General features: G+C 35.7%; 1 protein-coding gene across 1 annotated transcript in view; it reads right to left on the reverse strand.

Annotated features, from left to right (window-relative positions):
* Positions 1 to 16,847, reverse strand: part of LOC150096624 (CD109 antigen-like) — a 930,782-nt gene that overhangs the window by 111,576 nt on the left and 802,359 nt on the right. Inside the window, exon 29 of the mRNA XM_090407963.1 lies at positions 3,762 to 3,970. Coding sequence (XP_090264089.1) covers positions 3,762 to 3,970 — 209 coding nt within the window. The remainder of the gene's footprint in view (positions 1 to 3,761; positions 3,971 to 16,847) is intronic.

Consider the following 16,847-nt stretch of genomic DNA (forward strand, 5'->3'; position numbering starts at 1 on the left):
AAAGCAAGACCCGTTTTTTGTTGTATGTACGTCTTTTTGGTGTTCAGCCATGCGTATTTCTCCAGATCTTCCTGTCTGTCCTATGTAGCAAATCCTGCAAGAGCAATGGATTTTGTAGACTCCTGTTTTTTTAAGAGGATGATGAGGTGGTTTTGGTGGATGTAGGAATCTTGAGATTTTTTCCATAGGAAGGAAGGCTACTTTTATGTTGTGTTTGTTCATTAATTTGGCTAACTTATCTGTAACATTTTTGATATAAGGAAGCGAGATTGCGTTTTTGTAATCCTGTTTTATTGTGTTGTTAGTTGGAGGCATTTTAAGGATTCTCTTGATGGTTTTTATATAAAAAATGTTACAGATAAGCTAGCCAAATTAATGAACAAACACAACATAAAAGTAGCACAACATAACAATGCCTATGCCTTTGAGGCCATTCTACCAGCACTAACATTCTCTATTCTAGCTGCTATATCACATCTCTCTCTCTATGGTTGACCACTCTCATCTCCCTGATCCAGACTCTGATTTCTATTCATACCCATCTCGTACTCACCTTTATTATTATTATTTATTATTATTATTACGTGACACCTCCAGGGAGTCCAAAGACTCATCAAGGGAGGGCACCTACTCTACAGCTCTCTTTCTCCAACACTCAATCCAACTACACCAATGCCATCTACTGCCCACTACTAATACTAGTATTTCCACAGACAACCACAAACATCCATGTCCAAGGCGGGATTCGAACCTGCAGCCTTTTGGCTGGAGAACGGACATGCTAACCACTTGGCCGATTATACATTCCATCACCTTGTGCTGCTGCAACCACATCTTCAACCTTGTATCCATCTTCCTCTTGTCGTTCAATTTATTTTGCTGCACTATCCTGCTTCACAAGTACACTCTGATCCTTTACTACATTAACTCTTGACTCACTCTATCTTCTGAGAAAACAATAGCCTTTCTAAATGCCCAACACTAAACCCATTCAAATGCAATCCATCAAGTTTAAACCATTCTGCTTTCCTTCAAATTCACTCCATAGATTTACAAATTGAACAAATTGAGGCAAAGGGAAAAATTGTCCCTTTGCATCACACAACTCAGCCATCTTATTATTCATTATCTCTGCTCTCCTCAATTCACTGTTGTCATATCTAGACAACACTCTAACAACTTTTCCAATAACACTATTATTTTTTACCTGCTCCAAAAACTTCCTCAAGTCTCTATCAACATTCTTTTTTCCCCAACTAAGTCATTTGTGCCCACCATTACCAATAATTTTGATGATTTGATTTTCCTTTTCTGCAATGCATCAGTTATTTGTTTCATTGTTTTTCCAGGGAAGCATGTTTTGTGCAGTTTATTGGTTATCACACCTCTAACTGAGTTCCTATACAATGATATATGACTATTCTTTGACTCTTTCTTTGCAATACTAACTTCCATCTTTTCATTTTCATCAGTCAGTTTCATCTGTAGATGTTTAATATTCTCTTCCACGTTTTTATTGTCAAGGGCTTGCAATTTAAGTGATGTTCTTTTTTATGTTTATCTCTTTTCAACTATACTGATAATGGCTATGAAATCTAGCTGCAAATAAATAATAATTTAATGCGGTATCAGTATTTAATTTTATTCTTGATATTATTAAAGTTTATACACACATAGGCACATTATGGTAGTGGTCGGCAGTAGATAGCATTGGTGTAGTTGAGGTCAGTTGGTGGATTGTGAGTGGTGGAAGCAGAGTTGTAGAGTAAATGCCCTCCCTCGATGAGTCTTTGGACTCCCTGGAGGTGATAAATAATAATAATATACGAGGGGGGGGGATCTGAAACGTTCTCGGCCTCGATCATAAATGGCCAACACTATCAGGAAGATTTTTTTTTTTTTCCTAAGTTGGTACATCTGCTATAAGCATCCATGTGAAATTGCAAGTCATTCTATCAAGTAGTTTGTTTTATACAGCTGTGTGAAGCAAAAGTGTTGTCTGTATCCTTTGAAATGGATAAAATTGAGTATCGTGTGGTTATAAAATTCTTTGTAAAAGAAGGTGTAACAACAAAAGAAATTCATTTGAAGTTCATAAAAGTTTCGGGGCACTCTTCTCCTTCGTTTTCGACAATTAACAAACGAGCTGCCGAGTTTATATGTGGCCATACCAGCCTTGAAGATGATCCATGTGAAGGACATCCAAAAAGTGAAGGTGTAATGACAATTCATTAGAAGTTCATAAAAGTTTATGGGCACTCTTCTCCTTCATTTATGAAAATTAAGAAATGGGTTGCTGAGTTTAAATGTGGCCGTACCAGCCTTGAAGATGATCCACGTGAAGGACGTCCAAAAAGTGTAACAACATCAGAAATCATTGATCAAGTGCACGATATGGTATCGGATGACTGGTGAGTCAAAGTGTGTGAAATGCTGAGACTATAGGCATTTCAAAAGAAAGTGTAGGATATATTCTGCATGAAGAATTGCAAATGAAAAGGCTTTGCGCAAGATGGGTGCCATGCTTCACAGCAGATCAAAAACGCATTCGCATGAAAATCTCGGAACAGTGCTTGAAGTGTTTTAACAAGAATAAAACTGATTTTGTGCGTCAATTTATTACTGTGGATAAGATTTGGATTCACCATTAACACCAGAATCCAAACAGCAGTCAAAACAGTGGACAGAAGCAAGTTGTTCAGTGCCAAAGAAGACAAAGTCGGTTCCACAAGCAGGAAAGGTCACGACATCAGTGTTTTGGGATGCTAAAGGCATTTTGTTTATTAATTATCTTGAAAAAGGTAAAACAATAACCGGGGAATATTATTCCGATCTTTTAACCAGACTAGATGAAAAAATTCATGAGAAAAGATCCAGTTTGCAGAAGAAAAAAATCATCTTTCATCAGGACAATGCACCTGTCCACAAAGGTGTTTTCGCAATGGGAAAATTAAGAAATCTGCACTATGAATTATTGGAACATCCACCTTATTCCCTGAATTTGGCTCACTCTGACTTCTGTCTCTTCCCAAAACTAAAACTCTTCCTCGCTGGTCAACATTTTTCATAGAATCAAGAGGTGATTGCAGCTGTAAAGGGGTATTTTGCAGATCTTTATCATTATCTCATCCCTGAGAACCACTATAGGGATGAGATAATGGCACTAGAGCTTCACTTGAATAAATGCATTAGTCTTAAGAGAGATTATGTTGAAAAATAAAAATAATTTTGAAATTATAAATTTGTTTTTTCATTATTAGGCCAAGGACTTTAGACCATCCTCGTACAACAATACACATGTAAGAGCAGAGAGGATAAAGCCAGCAACTGTTTACCAATTTCACTGACTGGTGAGAACAGCATTAAATAACAATGAAAGTGAATATGAAATACTATATTATATTATACTATAGTGTTTATTTTTGACTGATCATTCATTTTATTCTTTCATTTGTTCATCCTATACAGCCAAAGTTTGATAGTCGTTCACTGTAATGGATTAATTTTCCATTTTAATACCATGTAAACAGAAAGATGGCAATAATAAGATGATTATTTAGAAATGCATATCTTTTCAACCTTTGCTAACTCGTTATAATGGACAACTACATTACCTGTTTAAGAACAACAGCAACAACAAAAATCAACATTATAAATGGGAAATACGAATTATATTTTTAATTCGGTTAATTCAGAAATTTGTACTGGTTTATTCTTACTACAAATGCAGTTCAAAACAGATCACTTGTTTCATAGCTTACATGTGATGAGGAAAAACCTCCATTTTCATTCTGCTGTGCAACGAGCCATTGAAATATTGGCATTCCTCTAGATGTATCAGACCGTAAAGTGCATGTTAATAAAGCATATCCTGTGGCTTCAATATCCAATGAAGACGCCATAAAGAAATAGTCAGACTGTTTATCAGTGGTGTTTAATGTCTCATTATTTGTCCAATGCATTCCATCATCTGATAAAATGAAAAAAAAAAAAAAATAATAATAAATAATAAATAAATATATAATATTTGTATGTGTATAAAGATATTAAAAGAAAACACTTTGATAACTGTATGATAATTATATATCTAATTAACATTAACATTTTCTTTTAAAATTCTTAGTTAAATAAAGCAACTAATTAATATAAGAATAAATAAAATGGTCAGACAGAGATATTTTTATAGTTTAATTAATTATAGTTTAATTAAAATTATATTTTATAATTAAAAATTTGAGGCACTTTTTTTTTATAGAAATCTCATTCACAAAAAATGCTGATAACTTATAATTGTGGGTGGGTATACTAAGGGTTAAACGATTTAGAATTCTATTCTAGAGAGAAAATATGAAACTTATTTAAGCCACACTGCAGACCTCCAAAAAAAGATGGGTACTTATCCCAGATAATGAAAATCATCTACCACCTAAAGACATTCACAAACATCCATGCCATAGAGGGATTTTGAACCACATTTTGTTGGCTGAAGAGTAGAGATGCTATCGCCCAGCCAATCAGACTGGCAATAACAATAATGTAACAATAGATATAACAATAACACATGACATCCTTCTTATACAATTTTCAGGGATGGCTTCATGACCTCTTGTTCTACCCCTCTCCCATTCTATGAAAAATTTCTTCCATGTCAACCTGATAACAACCCCTGAATAACTTATATGTCTCAATCATAATTCCCCCTCCCTCCTATTCATTAGGTTTTACAATTTACATTCTTTCAATCTGTCTTCATACTCCACATTCCAAAGACCACTGACCACCTTTGTGAATCTTTTCTAGATACTTTCTAAAATATCTTCACCATGAAAACTCAGTGACCAAATCTGTGCACAATAATCCATATGAGGATTATTGTGTATAATCCTCATAGTAAACTTGTTATTTGCAGTTTCACCAGGAGGGGATAATACCTTAGATGTCAAAAATGATCAACATTGACTTGACATGCTGCGAACTTGATGTGCTTATTTTTCAGCTACAGTGAATTTGGTAACTTTCACTGTGAATATTGCTGCTTTGTCTCAGAGCCATAACCATAAACCCATGATTTATCACTGATTATGACTGGAGATGAAGCTGGGATTATCTCTGGACTGATCTTTGAGCTTTCTGCAGACAGCAATGCAATATTCTTTCTGGTTGTTACTCAGCAATCTCAGCACAAATTTCACAGCAATGTATCTCATGCTCAAAATGTCCAAGAAAATACATTGAATAGTTTTATATGACAGTCCTATGATCTCACAAACATCATGTATAGTGTGCCTATGATCTCAAAAACATCATGTATAGTGTGCCTATGATCTGTAAGGACAGTCTCATGCACGTTTAGCATGTTTTCTGATTTGGTGTGTTGTCGATGGGCGGTCAGTACACACTTCGTCGTCGTCGAGAGACATTCATCTTTCCTTCAAGTGTTTGTACCACAAAAAAAGTTTTGTATCATCATCAAATGATTCCTTAAGCATTCACTGGGTTTCTGCAGCAGTTTTTTTTTTTAGGTTGAAGCAAATTTTTATGCAGATTCTTTCCTTCTTAAAATTTGCCATTTGAGTTGGAAGAAAATTGCCTAACCACTAAATCATGACATTACAAAACTGCTATGTGCATTTTTGCCCAATAAACCAAGAACATGGCCTCTCAGCTTGCCATAAGTTGGCATACCAATTCACAAAGTATTGCTTGTTCCTTATCGAGTAGTAATACAACTAATTCATGCAAGCTATTCAAATTTCCTGAAACGTTTGGATAGCACCTCATATAATGAATTAAGAAAAACTCAATGGTAATAAAGTAATAACACTTGGATGACATACTGGCATTTGTATTAAATAAATATTCCAGAGAGTTAACAGCACTTTTACTTGTTTGTTTAACAAGACTCTTACAATATAAAATTACTCAAAATGACACAAAAGCAGGTAAATTGTTACACTGCACAAAGAAAAGGACAGCATTGAGATTTCAAATTAATCATGATGTTAACTGAGTAAAATTATATGACATCATGATAACTTTGGAATACCAGATCAGCTAGTAAGACTAATCAAGTTAACAATGGAAAATTCAGAAGCACAGGTTAAAGTACAACATGATTTAACAGTTCCAATGACTCAAGGATTAAAACAAGGTGATATTCTAGCTCCAATAGTTTTTAACTTATCTTAGCAGATGATATTAGCATCATGCCAAGAACCAAACAGAAATCAAATTAAAGATGCCAAGAAATTATATTCTTGTTTAATCCTTTATCCAAGTATAAGCAAACAAAGTTTGTGTGTGTAAAGTGTCTTATGACTAGGCTACTTGTATATAGAGGTTAGTGACTTTACATCAATTGCCTTAGTGTCCCATAATGCAAAGCGCACATCCTTTCTGAGTATGTGCTTTGCATTATGACCCTTCCCATAATACATAGCATTATGGAAAGCACCACTACAGACCTGGTTTCTACCTTTATTGAAGTACTGTAATGCTGACATACGTGCAAGTTGCATAATTCTAAGCACTACAAACAAAGGAATTCATCCATACAGGAGAAATAGCTGAAGACTATTCACCTCCAAACTTCATAGTTGGGATAATATATTTAGCATTAGGCATTTCTAGGCACCTGCCACACCTATACATATCCACTGCATATCTAATGCTCTATAGACCAATCATAACATCCTATACTCTAGTATAGTCTGTGCTATTGAGTATTATGGATGATTTTAGGATAAACTTATGTGTAGCTACCATTCAAATAGAAACTATATAGCGATACTCTATAGTGGGTAGCATGGCTTTGTAAAGGGTAGGTCCTGTCTTAGTAACTTATTCACATTTTATAATAAAGTGACAGTAGAATTGGATAAAGGTAATGGCTACACAATGATACTGCTCAAATTTGCCAAGGCATTTGACAGAATACCACATGGAAAACTATTACATATGTTGGAGCAAATGGGAATGGATATGAAGCTGGTGTCGGGAATGGGGAATGGCTGATAGACAGACATCAGAGGGTATTGTATGGTGAAGTGGAATCAAGGCCAATGAGGGTGGCTAGCGGAGTGCCCAGAGCTCTGAACTAAAACCACTACTCTTTAATTTATATATTAATGATATAGCAGAAGATTTGAAAGGGGACATTCAGTTGTTTGCAATGATGCAAAACTAGGGAGGGCAGTAGTTGATAAAGATGATGTAGATATCTTACAAGATGATTTAAATAAATTGGCAGTGTTGGCACAGGACAATGGTTGTCAATTCAATGTTGTAAAATGTAATGTAATGCACTTTGGGATGAGAAGATTGCACACTTCATATCATATTGATGATACTAGTTTACAGAAAATTGATGAGGCTAGGGATTTGGGGGATAGAGACTTGAAATTCAGAGAACATACTGCAAGAGTTGGCAAAATGACATTGACAAGTAAGATAGGGAGGTTATTATTCCTCTTTATAAGGCTATGATTTGGTCAGTCTACTGTGTATAGATTTGGTCACCTGCATTTCTTGGGAATCAGGAGGTAGTGGAGAGGATTCAGAAACCAGTGACTTTTTGTGAGGAGAGATTGAGGGTATGTAGGCTGCAGAGTTCAGCTGGCAGGCAGAGGAGAGGAAATATGATAGAAACTTATAAGTTACTAAAAGGATACTATAAGACTGACACAGAAGAAATTTTTCAATATATGGGAAGCAGGGGGGAAACAAGGGGTCACAATTGGAAGCTGTCTAAGAGTGTGGTTAGTGTGTGCATACTAGATTATTTTCTTGGAGAGTGGTGAATGACTGGAATGGATTGCCAGAGGTGGTTGTGAGTGTCAAACAGTGAATAGATTTCACTGTTTGGACACTCTGCTGGTTTTCTACCCAGCATCATCAGAGCACAATGAAAACTATGACAGACACACAGCACTAAACTAAGTAACTGTAAAAACAGTTTAAATTGTAACTGAGGCTAGGGATCTGGAGGTGATGGTAGATAGAGAATTGAAATTCTCTGAAATTATGATGATAACTGTCCTTACATGGTGCCCTCTGTGGGTTGAATAACTACAAATTCAGAGAAATTAATTCAGATAAATCTAGTGTTATGTCTTAAAATGATAAATTCCCAGATCTTTGGTAAATTAATAACATTGCCAAAATTGTGAAGACAACACAAAGGCTTCTGGGAATGATGTGGAGGACACTGACGTGTAGAAGTAGGGAGATTCTTGTTCCGTTGTATAAGGCTTTGATTAGGCCACAAAAGGACTATTGTGCCCAGATTTGGTCACTGAGTTTTCAGAAGGATGAAGAGATGTTGGAAAGGGTCCAAAGGCGACTGACTAAGGTAGTTTCTGACCTCTGGAATGTCAAGTATGAGGAGATGCAATTTGCAGAGTCTGGTGGACAGGAGGAAGAGGGGAGATATGATAGAGACCTACAAGTTGGTAAGGGGTTATAGGATCAATGCTGGAGAAGTTCTACAGAAAATAGTGGGAGATCTGGGGAAAACCAGAGGTCATCCCTGGAAACCGTATAAAGAGGGTGTGAGTAGAGGAGTGAGAGGAAGGATTTTTTCGTTCAGAGTTGTGAATGATTGGAAATGCCTTGCCTGAGAGTGTGGTGTCTGCAAGGAGTTTGAATGTGTTCAAGGCATGGTATGATGAGCTGTGTGTGTGATTAAAGGACCTCCCAGATGAGTCTTTGGCTCCATGAGGTCTTGGGATAATAATAATAATAACAACAACAACATTGAGGAGGTTGGGAGAGTGCTTCGTAGCTGATGCTAAGTATGGCCTTTCAGACCTGTAATGGCCTCTATGTAATATAGATGTTTTTCTCCATGTGAAGAGTATCCAGAGCAAGGTCTGCCAATCTCGACTTGCCATACAGATGATCTCAAATGTAATTTTTATGTTTTCCAAGGCAGATGCTAACTGATCTACCAGTCTGTCTAAAGTAGGCAGACCCTTCCATTTTCTGACCAGTATGATCATTTTTTGTTTCACTTGGATAATTTAGGGTTACTGTGTGTGTGTATAATGACGTGTATGCCCACAGGTGTGAGACCCTTCAACACTTCTGCACATGTCAGAAGAAGGAGAATCTATTCCGATAATAGGGTAATCAATCCGCCTTATGGGATGAGTTGTTTATTATTACATGTTGTAAAATTAACTTTTCTTCTATGAACAATGTAGTTTTTAAAGTGGTAACTATTTTGCTAGTATAACAGTTTTTATGTATATTTTATAGAAAATTTTATGTATAAAGCACGTGATTTCGTGTGCTAGTGATCAATTTGTACATCCTTTATTTCTTTCTCCCCTTAAGCACGAATTGACTATTCTTGGCAATCTGCCAGCCCTGGTTCTATGAACTGCGGGTGTACAATATGTTTACTTCTTATCCAAAATATTCTACTTACACACCCACCTACTAGCCACAAAAAAAAAAAAAACTCAAAGGCCGTAATATTAGCACATAGGTAATTTATTATTATTATTATTATTTTCTTTATGGCTTCCATTCACAAAATGTTTTGTAAACCTATATCACATTCACACTGCAAGAGAGCTAAGCATTCCCTATTTTTATTAATTATATTTTTTTCTGTATTTGTATTTATTTTTTACATATTTCAGAAACCCTACTCTAGAGACCAAACGCTAAACTTTTTCAAGCCATTCAGGCCTCAAATAAGTGAGGCAGTGGTCTCACATTAAGTGATAAAATTCATCTCCCACCTAAAGACAATCACAGACATCCATGCCTATGGCAGGATTTGAACCGGCAGCTTGTTGGTTGGAAAGCAGATACAGACAACCAGGCCAGGTAAAGAAAGAGAGTGCAATCATAAAACATCACTGTATGATGCAAAAATGCAGATGACAAGAGAAAATATAGGTATACTGCAGATTCATAGCCCATTAAAAAAAAGCATAACATATAAAGTACTTGCAAACTTATGGTTATGATTTTTATTTCCAGTCTTGATATCGTAACCTCATTCATCACCATGAGAAGGATTAACTATCAAACTTTGCCTTAAATGTGGTTACTGTTTTTTGACTTATCTCGCTATGGCACAATACAATCCACAAACCTACCATCCTCCAAGAAGAATACTTGGTTAATGAAGAACACACCAACAAGCAGGGACAAGGAAGTTATCATTCCTCTTCTTAAGGGCCTTCACATGGATTATCATGCACAGACCTAGTCACCGATGTTTCTTGGGGAGAGAGGAGGTAGGGGAGATGATCTGGAGGCGAGTTATCAAAATAATCATTATTCTGTGGAATGCCTATTATGACAGACTAAGAGTTAATCGGTTGCAAACTTGTTGGTTGACTGGTGGGAAAAAAAAGGAATGTGATAGAAACATTTAAGTTACTAAAAAAGATTTTTAGCAAGGAAGTAAGAACTAGATTTTTCACCAGGAGAGTGCTGAATGAGTGGAATGGGCTGCAGTCAATTGTGAGTGCTTTGTCAATCAGTGTATTCAAGGAGAGGTACGATATATATACTGATGGATAGTGTGGGTCTCTCACAATGAGTCAGAGATGACCTGTCGCTAATCTATGCAATTTAAATGGCAACTTCCAGGAGTGGCCTTTTGTCTTCTCTCTTCTATGAAAAATCTGTGATACCTTAATATAAACTGCTTGCCAACTTATATGACTCAATCATACAGCCCTCCTCCTATCCACCAAGCTAAGTTCTGCCAATGGCATTCTCCCATTTTTAATTCAAATCCAACATTCCAGACTAGATATGCATTAGACAGTCTTCTCTGGAACTGAATCTTCTTTTGGATCCTTCCAAAATCTCTTCATCCCCTCAAAAATCAGGAAATCAATTCTGTGCTCACTAGTTGTAACCTTTTATTTATTTATATTATCTGCCATAATCACTTACATAGTTTCATAATGTTTGGAATATGGTCCTAAGTCCTTGTCCTACTCAGAAATTACTTATCTCCTCCACCTTTGATACATCCTTAACAACTGAATACACAGTAGAATCTTATCCAAGCTTTCCAAATTTCAAGACCTTACTTTTTTGCAGCAATAATTGTTAGGCACATCCATCTTCCTACATGGCCAGCAGTGGATCAGTTTCACTCTGTGTAGCGCTCTCTAACTTTACATGATCTGTGAAAAGCACATATTATCTCTATTTAACTAGTGAAGAATAATGTTCCTAAAACTGAATCCATTTCTGATGACTTTCAAATAGTGCTGTCTGTCCCACTTATCTATTTATTCAATAAAATTTAAATAACAGCTTGTTTATCTATCTATCTATATTTGTGGTCCAGGAGTGTTTGAAGAAAAAAAGTATCAGACTCAGACTGTATAACCAGAGTTAGAAGGATAAGCAGGTAGGAGTTAGATGAATTAATAGCATCGTTAAGAAGTTGCATGCAAAGAAAAAGTTGTGTAAGGAATATAAAGAAAAGGTTATCAGCTTGCCTGTGCCTTTTACTGCTCATAGGCATGCTGATCACCTTTTATCATCAAAATGACATCCTAAAGAGTTCTTTCGATATGTGGCAAGTAAAAGGAGGAATTGCTATGGAAAGATGACTTTAAAAAGAGCTGATGGTAGGAAGATAATAGAAGCAAACCAAATAGTTGAATTAATCAGTGAGCATTCTGCAGGGGTGTACCATCTAGGTGGTGATGTTGCAATGCAAATTGCAACATTGACTGATGGGAGAACAAAGGTTGAAGAAATGAAGATGCTTAAAATATTGCAGAACCTCAATGTGAATGCAGCCATAAGATTAGATAGCACATCAGCCTGTGTATAATGAGAATGTGCAAGAGAATTATTAGCTCCTCTGACCAAGCTCTTTAATTTCAGCATCAATACTGGAAAAGTGCCAATGGAGTGGAAAGAGGGGAAAACAGTTCCACTGCATAAAAGAGACTCCAAGATAGAAGTAACAAATTATAGGCTAATAAGCATCTCAGAATTTGTGAAAGAGAGAATTCAGGACTCGGTGGATAGGAACATGATACTATATAAGGGACAACATTGTTTTGCAAAAGGTAGGTCTTGCTTAGTAATATACTTCCATTTTATAATAAAGTGAGAATGGAGTTGGATAAAGGAAACGGCTACTCAGTGATATTGCTAGACTTTGCAAAGGCATTAGACAGGATTCCACAAAGAACTCTATTGCATAAATTGGAGACAAATGGAGATCGATATGAATATGGTGATTTGGACCAGAGGGTAGATGATGGACAGATGCCAAAGAGTGATTTATGGAGGAATTGCATTCAGGAGAAGGCAGGTGACCAGGTTACTTTGTTTAACATCAATGATATATAAAATCATTTGACAGGAAATATTCAGTTGTTTGATGATGATGATGCCAAACTGGGAAGCCAGATGGTAAATTAAGGTAAAATGTAGAGATCCTGCAGGAAGACTTAAATAAAATCTCAGCATGGTCAAGTTAATGCTGGATGGTTTAATGTGACCAAGTGTAAGGTGACAGGAAGAAGATATCAGAAGCAATGCATTATATTGATGAAACTAAACTACAGGAAACTACAGGCTAGACACTTGGGGGTGGGGTCAATGTGGAAGGGAGATGAAGTTGCAAAAGTAGCTAAAACAGCACATCAGATTATGTGGTTTGAAACACACATTAACAAGTAGCCATAGAGAAGTAATTGTTCTCCTGTATGAGGGGAGGGGTCTGGAAAGTTCTGATAAACACCTAGAACAAAAATGATAATAAAGCAACTGATATAACCATGAGAAAGAACATATGAGGATATAAGAATATAAGAACATAAGTTACCTTCATAACTCTGCTACCAGTATGTTCTTTCTTGGTTATATCAGTTGCTTTAATATCATTTTGGTTCTAGGTGTTTATCAGAACTTTCCAGCCCTCCCCTCTATAAGGCCACAATTGCACAGATACGACCTAGCTTATAAGCAAAAAGGATGAGACATGACAGAAGTATATAAGTTATTGAAGGGGTTTTAAAGGTTTGGCACTGAAGGCTTTTTTTCAGTAGATGGCAGAAAGGGAGAGAATGAGGGATCTGCCATGGAAATTGTGTAAGAGTGTGGTTAACAAAGGGGGGGGGGGGTTAGTACTAGATTTTTTTTTTCTTAGAGGATGGGCTCAAGTGCTTTGCCAATGAATGAGTTAAAGGAGAGGTATGATAAGTATTTTGGGAATAACGTGTGTGGCTAATGTGTGAATAATGGATCTCCTGCAACGACTTCTGACTCCATGGAGATACCTGTATAATAATAATAATATATATATCCTGTGTTCCTTTCAATATTCTTGTATTTTTCCTGAAGCAATTCAAAAAAAAAAAAAAAGTCGAAAATCGTAGTGCATGAAGAAGAAACTAAGGAGTTATTATTGTATACACAGTATTTTATTGAAAGAGATTACATTATTGAAAGAGGAAACATATCTTGGCCATCTAAAATTATTATTATTATTAATATGAGACCTACATGGAGTCAAAAGAGTTGTTTTTGCAACAAGCCCACACTTTCATGAAAAGAAATCATCTAACCATGCCTTACTCATTTACGGTATCTGCACTCAACACATTTTCAGGCAATGCATTCCACTCACCAACCACCCTCCACACAAAGAACCTGCTCCTTAGTTCATTGCTCACACCCTCCTTATACAGTTTCCAGGGATTATTTCTTTTTTCTACCCTTGTTTCTCTCCACTCTATGAAAAATATCTTCCACATTTATCTGGTAACAGCCTCTTCATGAACAAATGTGTCAACCATATCCGTCTTATTCGTCTATTCACAAAGCTCTGAAAGTTGAATTCCCTCAATCTGTCCTCATATCCCACATTTCCCAGACCTGAAACTGAGTGAATCTTCTCTGGTCCTTCTCTGATATATCCTCATCTTCTTGAAATTATTTGGACATTAATATCATCCCCATTTTGCCCTCCCAAAAATTCAAGAAAATGTACCCCTTAGACTGGTAGTGGAAGGTACAGATAACTTGATTATCTAGCCAAAAAATTTGCTACAGTGTATCAGGTGGGTCTTTTGCCCCTCCCCTAGCTACTCTATAAAAATATCAATACTTTACAGGAAAAAAAAAAAACAATATAGAGCATGGTCTCTATAGACAATTAATTAGTCAACATGAAATATTTACCCGCTTCACTAATGTACCAATCCACAAGACAATGTTCCTGTAATAAGAGAAATTCCAGCCTCATATCATTTGTTTACATCTTCTGTTCAGGACATGTTACATAACAAATTAACATTTACCTGTAAAATGAAAGTATGGCCATGGATTCTCCACACTTCACTTTTCATTGCTAACTTTTACTTGGAAACATTCAAGCAATTAGTTCTTGATTCTGTTATTTTTCATGTTTGGTCTACAGAGTAAATTTTCTAGATTATCTAGACCAAGGTTTCCCAAACTGTGTTCTGCAGAAGGTGAATAAGTGTTCTGCGAGATAATGACAAATTCTCCTGGAATTTGTCATTTTAGTTTTCTAACATTTTTCATGAATAAATATTTTATAGTGGAAATATTCTGATGAGAATAATATTCATGAATATGTCAAAAAGCTCCGAACCAGAACACCTAATAACATCTGTGTAGCAAATGTTAGTGACCAAGCCTTGTATTTTTAAACGTAGAAGTATTTATGAATTATCGTTAATTTTCACACATCGAAACCTTTGAACATTTGGGAAAAGGAATACCGCTGTTTATGACCGTCAGAAAAATTGCCTGCAAGCCGATTACAACAATGGGCGGCGTATCCTCTGCTCTCAAAACTGAAAGAAATAACATCTGTGTTGCAAATGTTAGTGACCAATCAGCAAGTATAAAGAAAATTTTTCCATTAAAATTGAAGATCAAGGTAGTCTGTATCCGGTTCTCAAATCTAGTAATATTGAATACTTTCTTCGCAAGTTCGTATTGTAGGGTGAAAGTTTTGAAACTGTAGTGCCGTGATTTTTTAAAAGTAATAGGCCTGCAGATTTAAATTTTAATATGAATAAGAGACAAGGGACTTTGTTTAATTTTGGCATTAAGAAATCTCTTATTGAAGGTGTTTGTGATGCAACAGATAGTGAGTCATCCACCAGCAGCCTACAAAGCGATCTCCAGGATGTACAAAAGGAGGGGAAAACTACTTGCACACAGGAGAAAAAGTCTGCACTCACTCGTAAGTATTTATAATAATATTATAAATTTTTGGTGATCAGAATGGGATGAAAATCAGCAGAAATTAATTTAATGATATTTATGTTCAATTGATGTTTATTTAATTAATAATTATTAATTAATGATCAATTAATTATTGATTATTAAGAATAAAAAATCAGCTAAATTAACAATTAATTATTAATTAATACATTACAAAATAACCAAGGTGTTCCATGAAAATTTCAGGATTTGTGAAGTGTTCCGTTATAGGAAAAGTTTGGAAAACGCTGATCTAGACTTAAATCATCCACAGCACTAATACTAATCATATGTATACAACCTTTCATGGGGGGGATTCGTGTAAAATAAAACAAAACAAAAAAGATACTTTGATGATCATCATTACAAAACTGAACAAACCAATCAATCTAACCCAGTTATTAATTATATGAAGAGCCAAAGGCTTCAATTCGGCGACATATAAACTTATTTAAGTTCTCATCAGTGAGTAGGTAGACCTAGAAACACCAAGTTTGTAGCGAATAGAACTTACATATATCCTACTATGAGAATTGCCAAGAAGGTGTCCTAATAAATTATTAATTATATGAAGAGCCAAAGGCTTCAATTCGGCGACACATAAAGTTATTTAAGTTAAGGAATATTACATCCCATATTGCAATATGGGATGTAATATCCTTTATATATTACAATATGGGATGTAATATGGGATGTAATATCCTTTATATATTACATCCCATATTGCAATATGGGATGTAATATCCCTTAACTTAAATAACTTTATGTGTCGCCGAATTGAAGCCTTTGGCTCTTCATATAACTAATAATTTATTAGGACACCTTCTTGGCAATTCTCACAGTAGGGAATATGTAAGTTCTGTTCGCTACAAACTTGGTGTTTCTAGGTCTACCTACTCACTGATGAGACCTCAATAAAGGTTGAAACCGGTCTGGGTCGTGACCTTCTCTCACTCATAATGTAGAACAGTAATACAGCTCCTAGGAGCTGGGTTTCACATTATGGGGAAATATCAAGAATAGTGATCGGAGCTTGCTCCACCCTTACCATGAGTTGCCTCAGTGTTGCACTCCCTAAAGGGTCAGTTGTAACACTATCCAGGTATTTGCTTACGCTTGGACTCGCCGAACTTTATATATTTACTATATTTGGCATGAAACTCTTTGAGTTTCTTATTTGGCTATGAAACAATATGGGATGTAATATCCCTTAACTTAAATAAATCTAAACCAGTGATTCTTAACCTTTTCAAAGTCACGGAACACTTTTGATTATAAGAAAAATTTGGGGAACACCAAAAGCATCAGGATCATAAAACTAACAATAAAATGGACTTACCTTTTATAAAAATGGAACTGATTTTAATTTGATACTTCAGCTTCTCAGCTTTTGCAGATTTCAGCAATATCAAGTCTAATATGTGATATAGCTACCTTATCTCTTTGTCTGTATTAGTAAGTCTTTCACGCTTTTTAGTTTTTATATTCGTTAATGTTGAGAAACTGAGCTCATACAAATATGATGTTGAAAACTGTAACAAAATTTTCAGTGCCCTTGTGGAGAGAGCTGGTTATTCGACTTGGACAAAAATCCAAAATTCCTTAAG

The sequence above is a fragment of the Typopeltis vanoorti genome, chromosome 18 (assembly GCF_054136105.1).
Source record: "Typopeltis vanoorti isolate ZY-2024b chromosome 18, IOZ_Tvanoo_1.0, whole genome shotgun sequence".
Taxonomy (NCBI): Eukaryota; Metazoa; Arthropoda; class Arachnida; order Uropygi; family Thelyphonidae; genus Typopeltis; species Typopeltis vanoorti.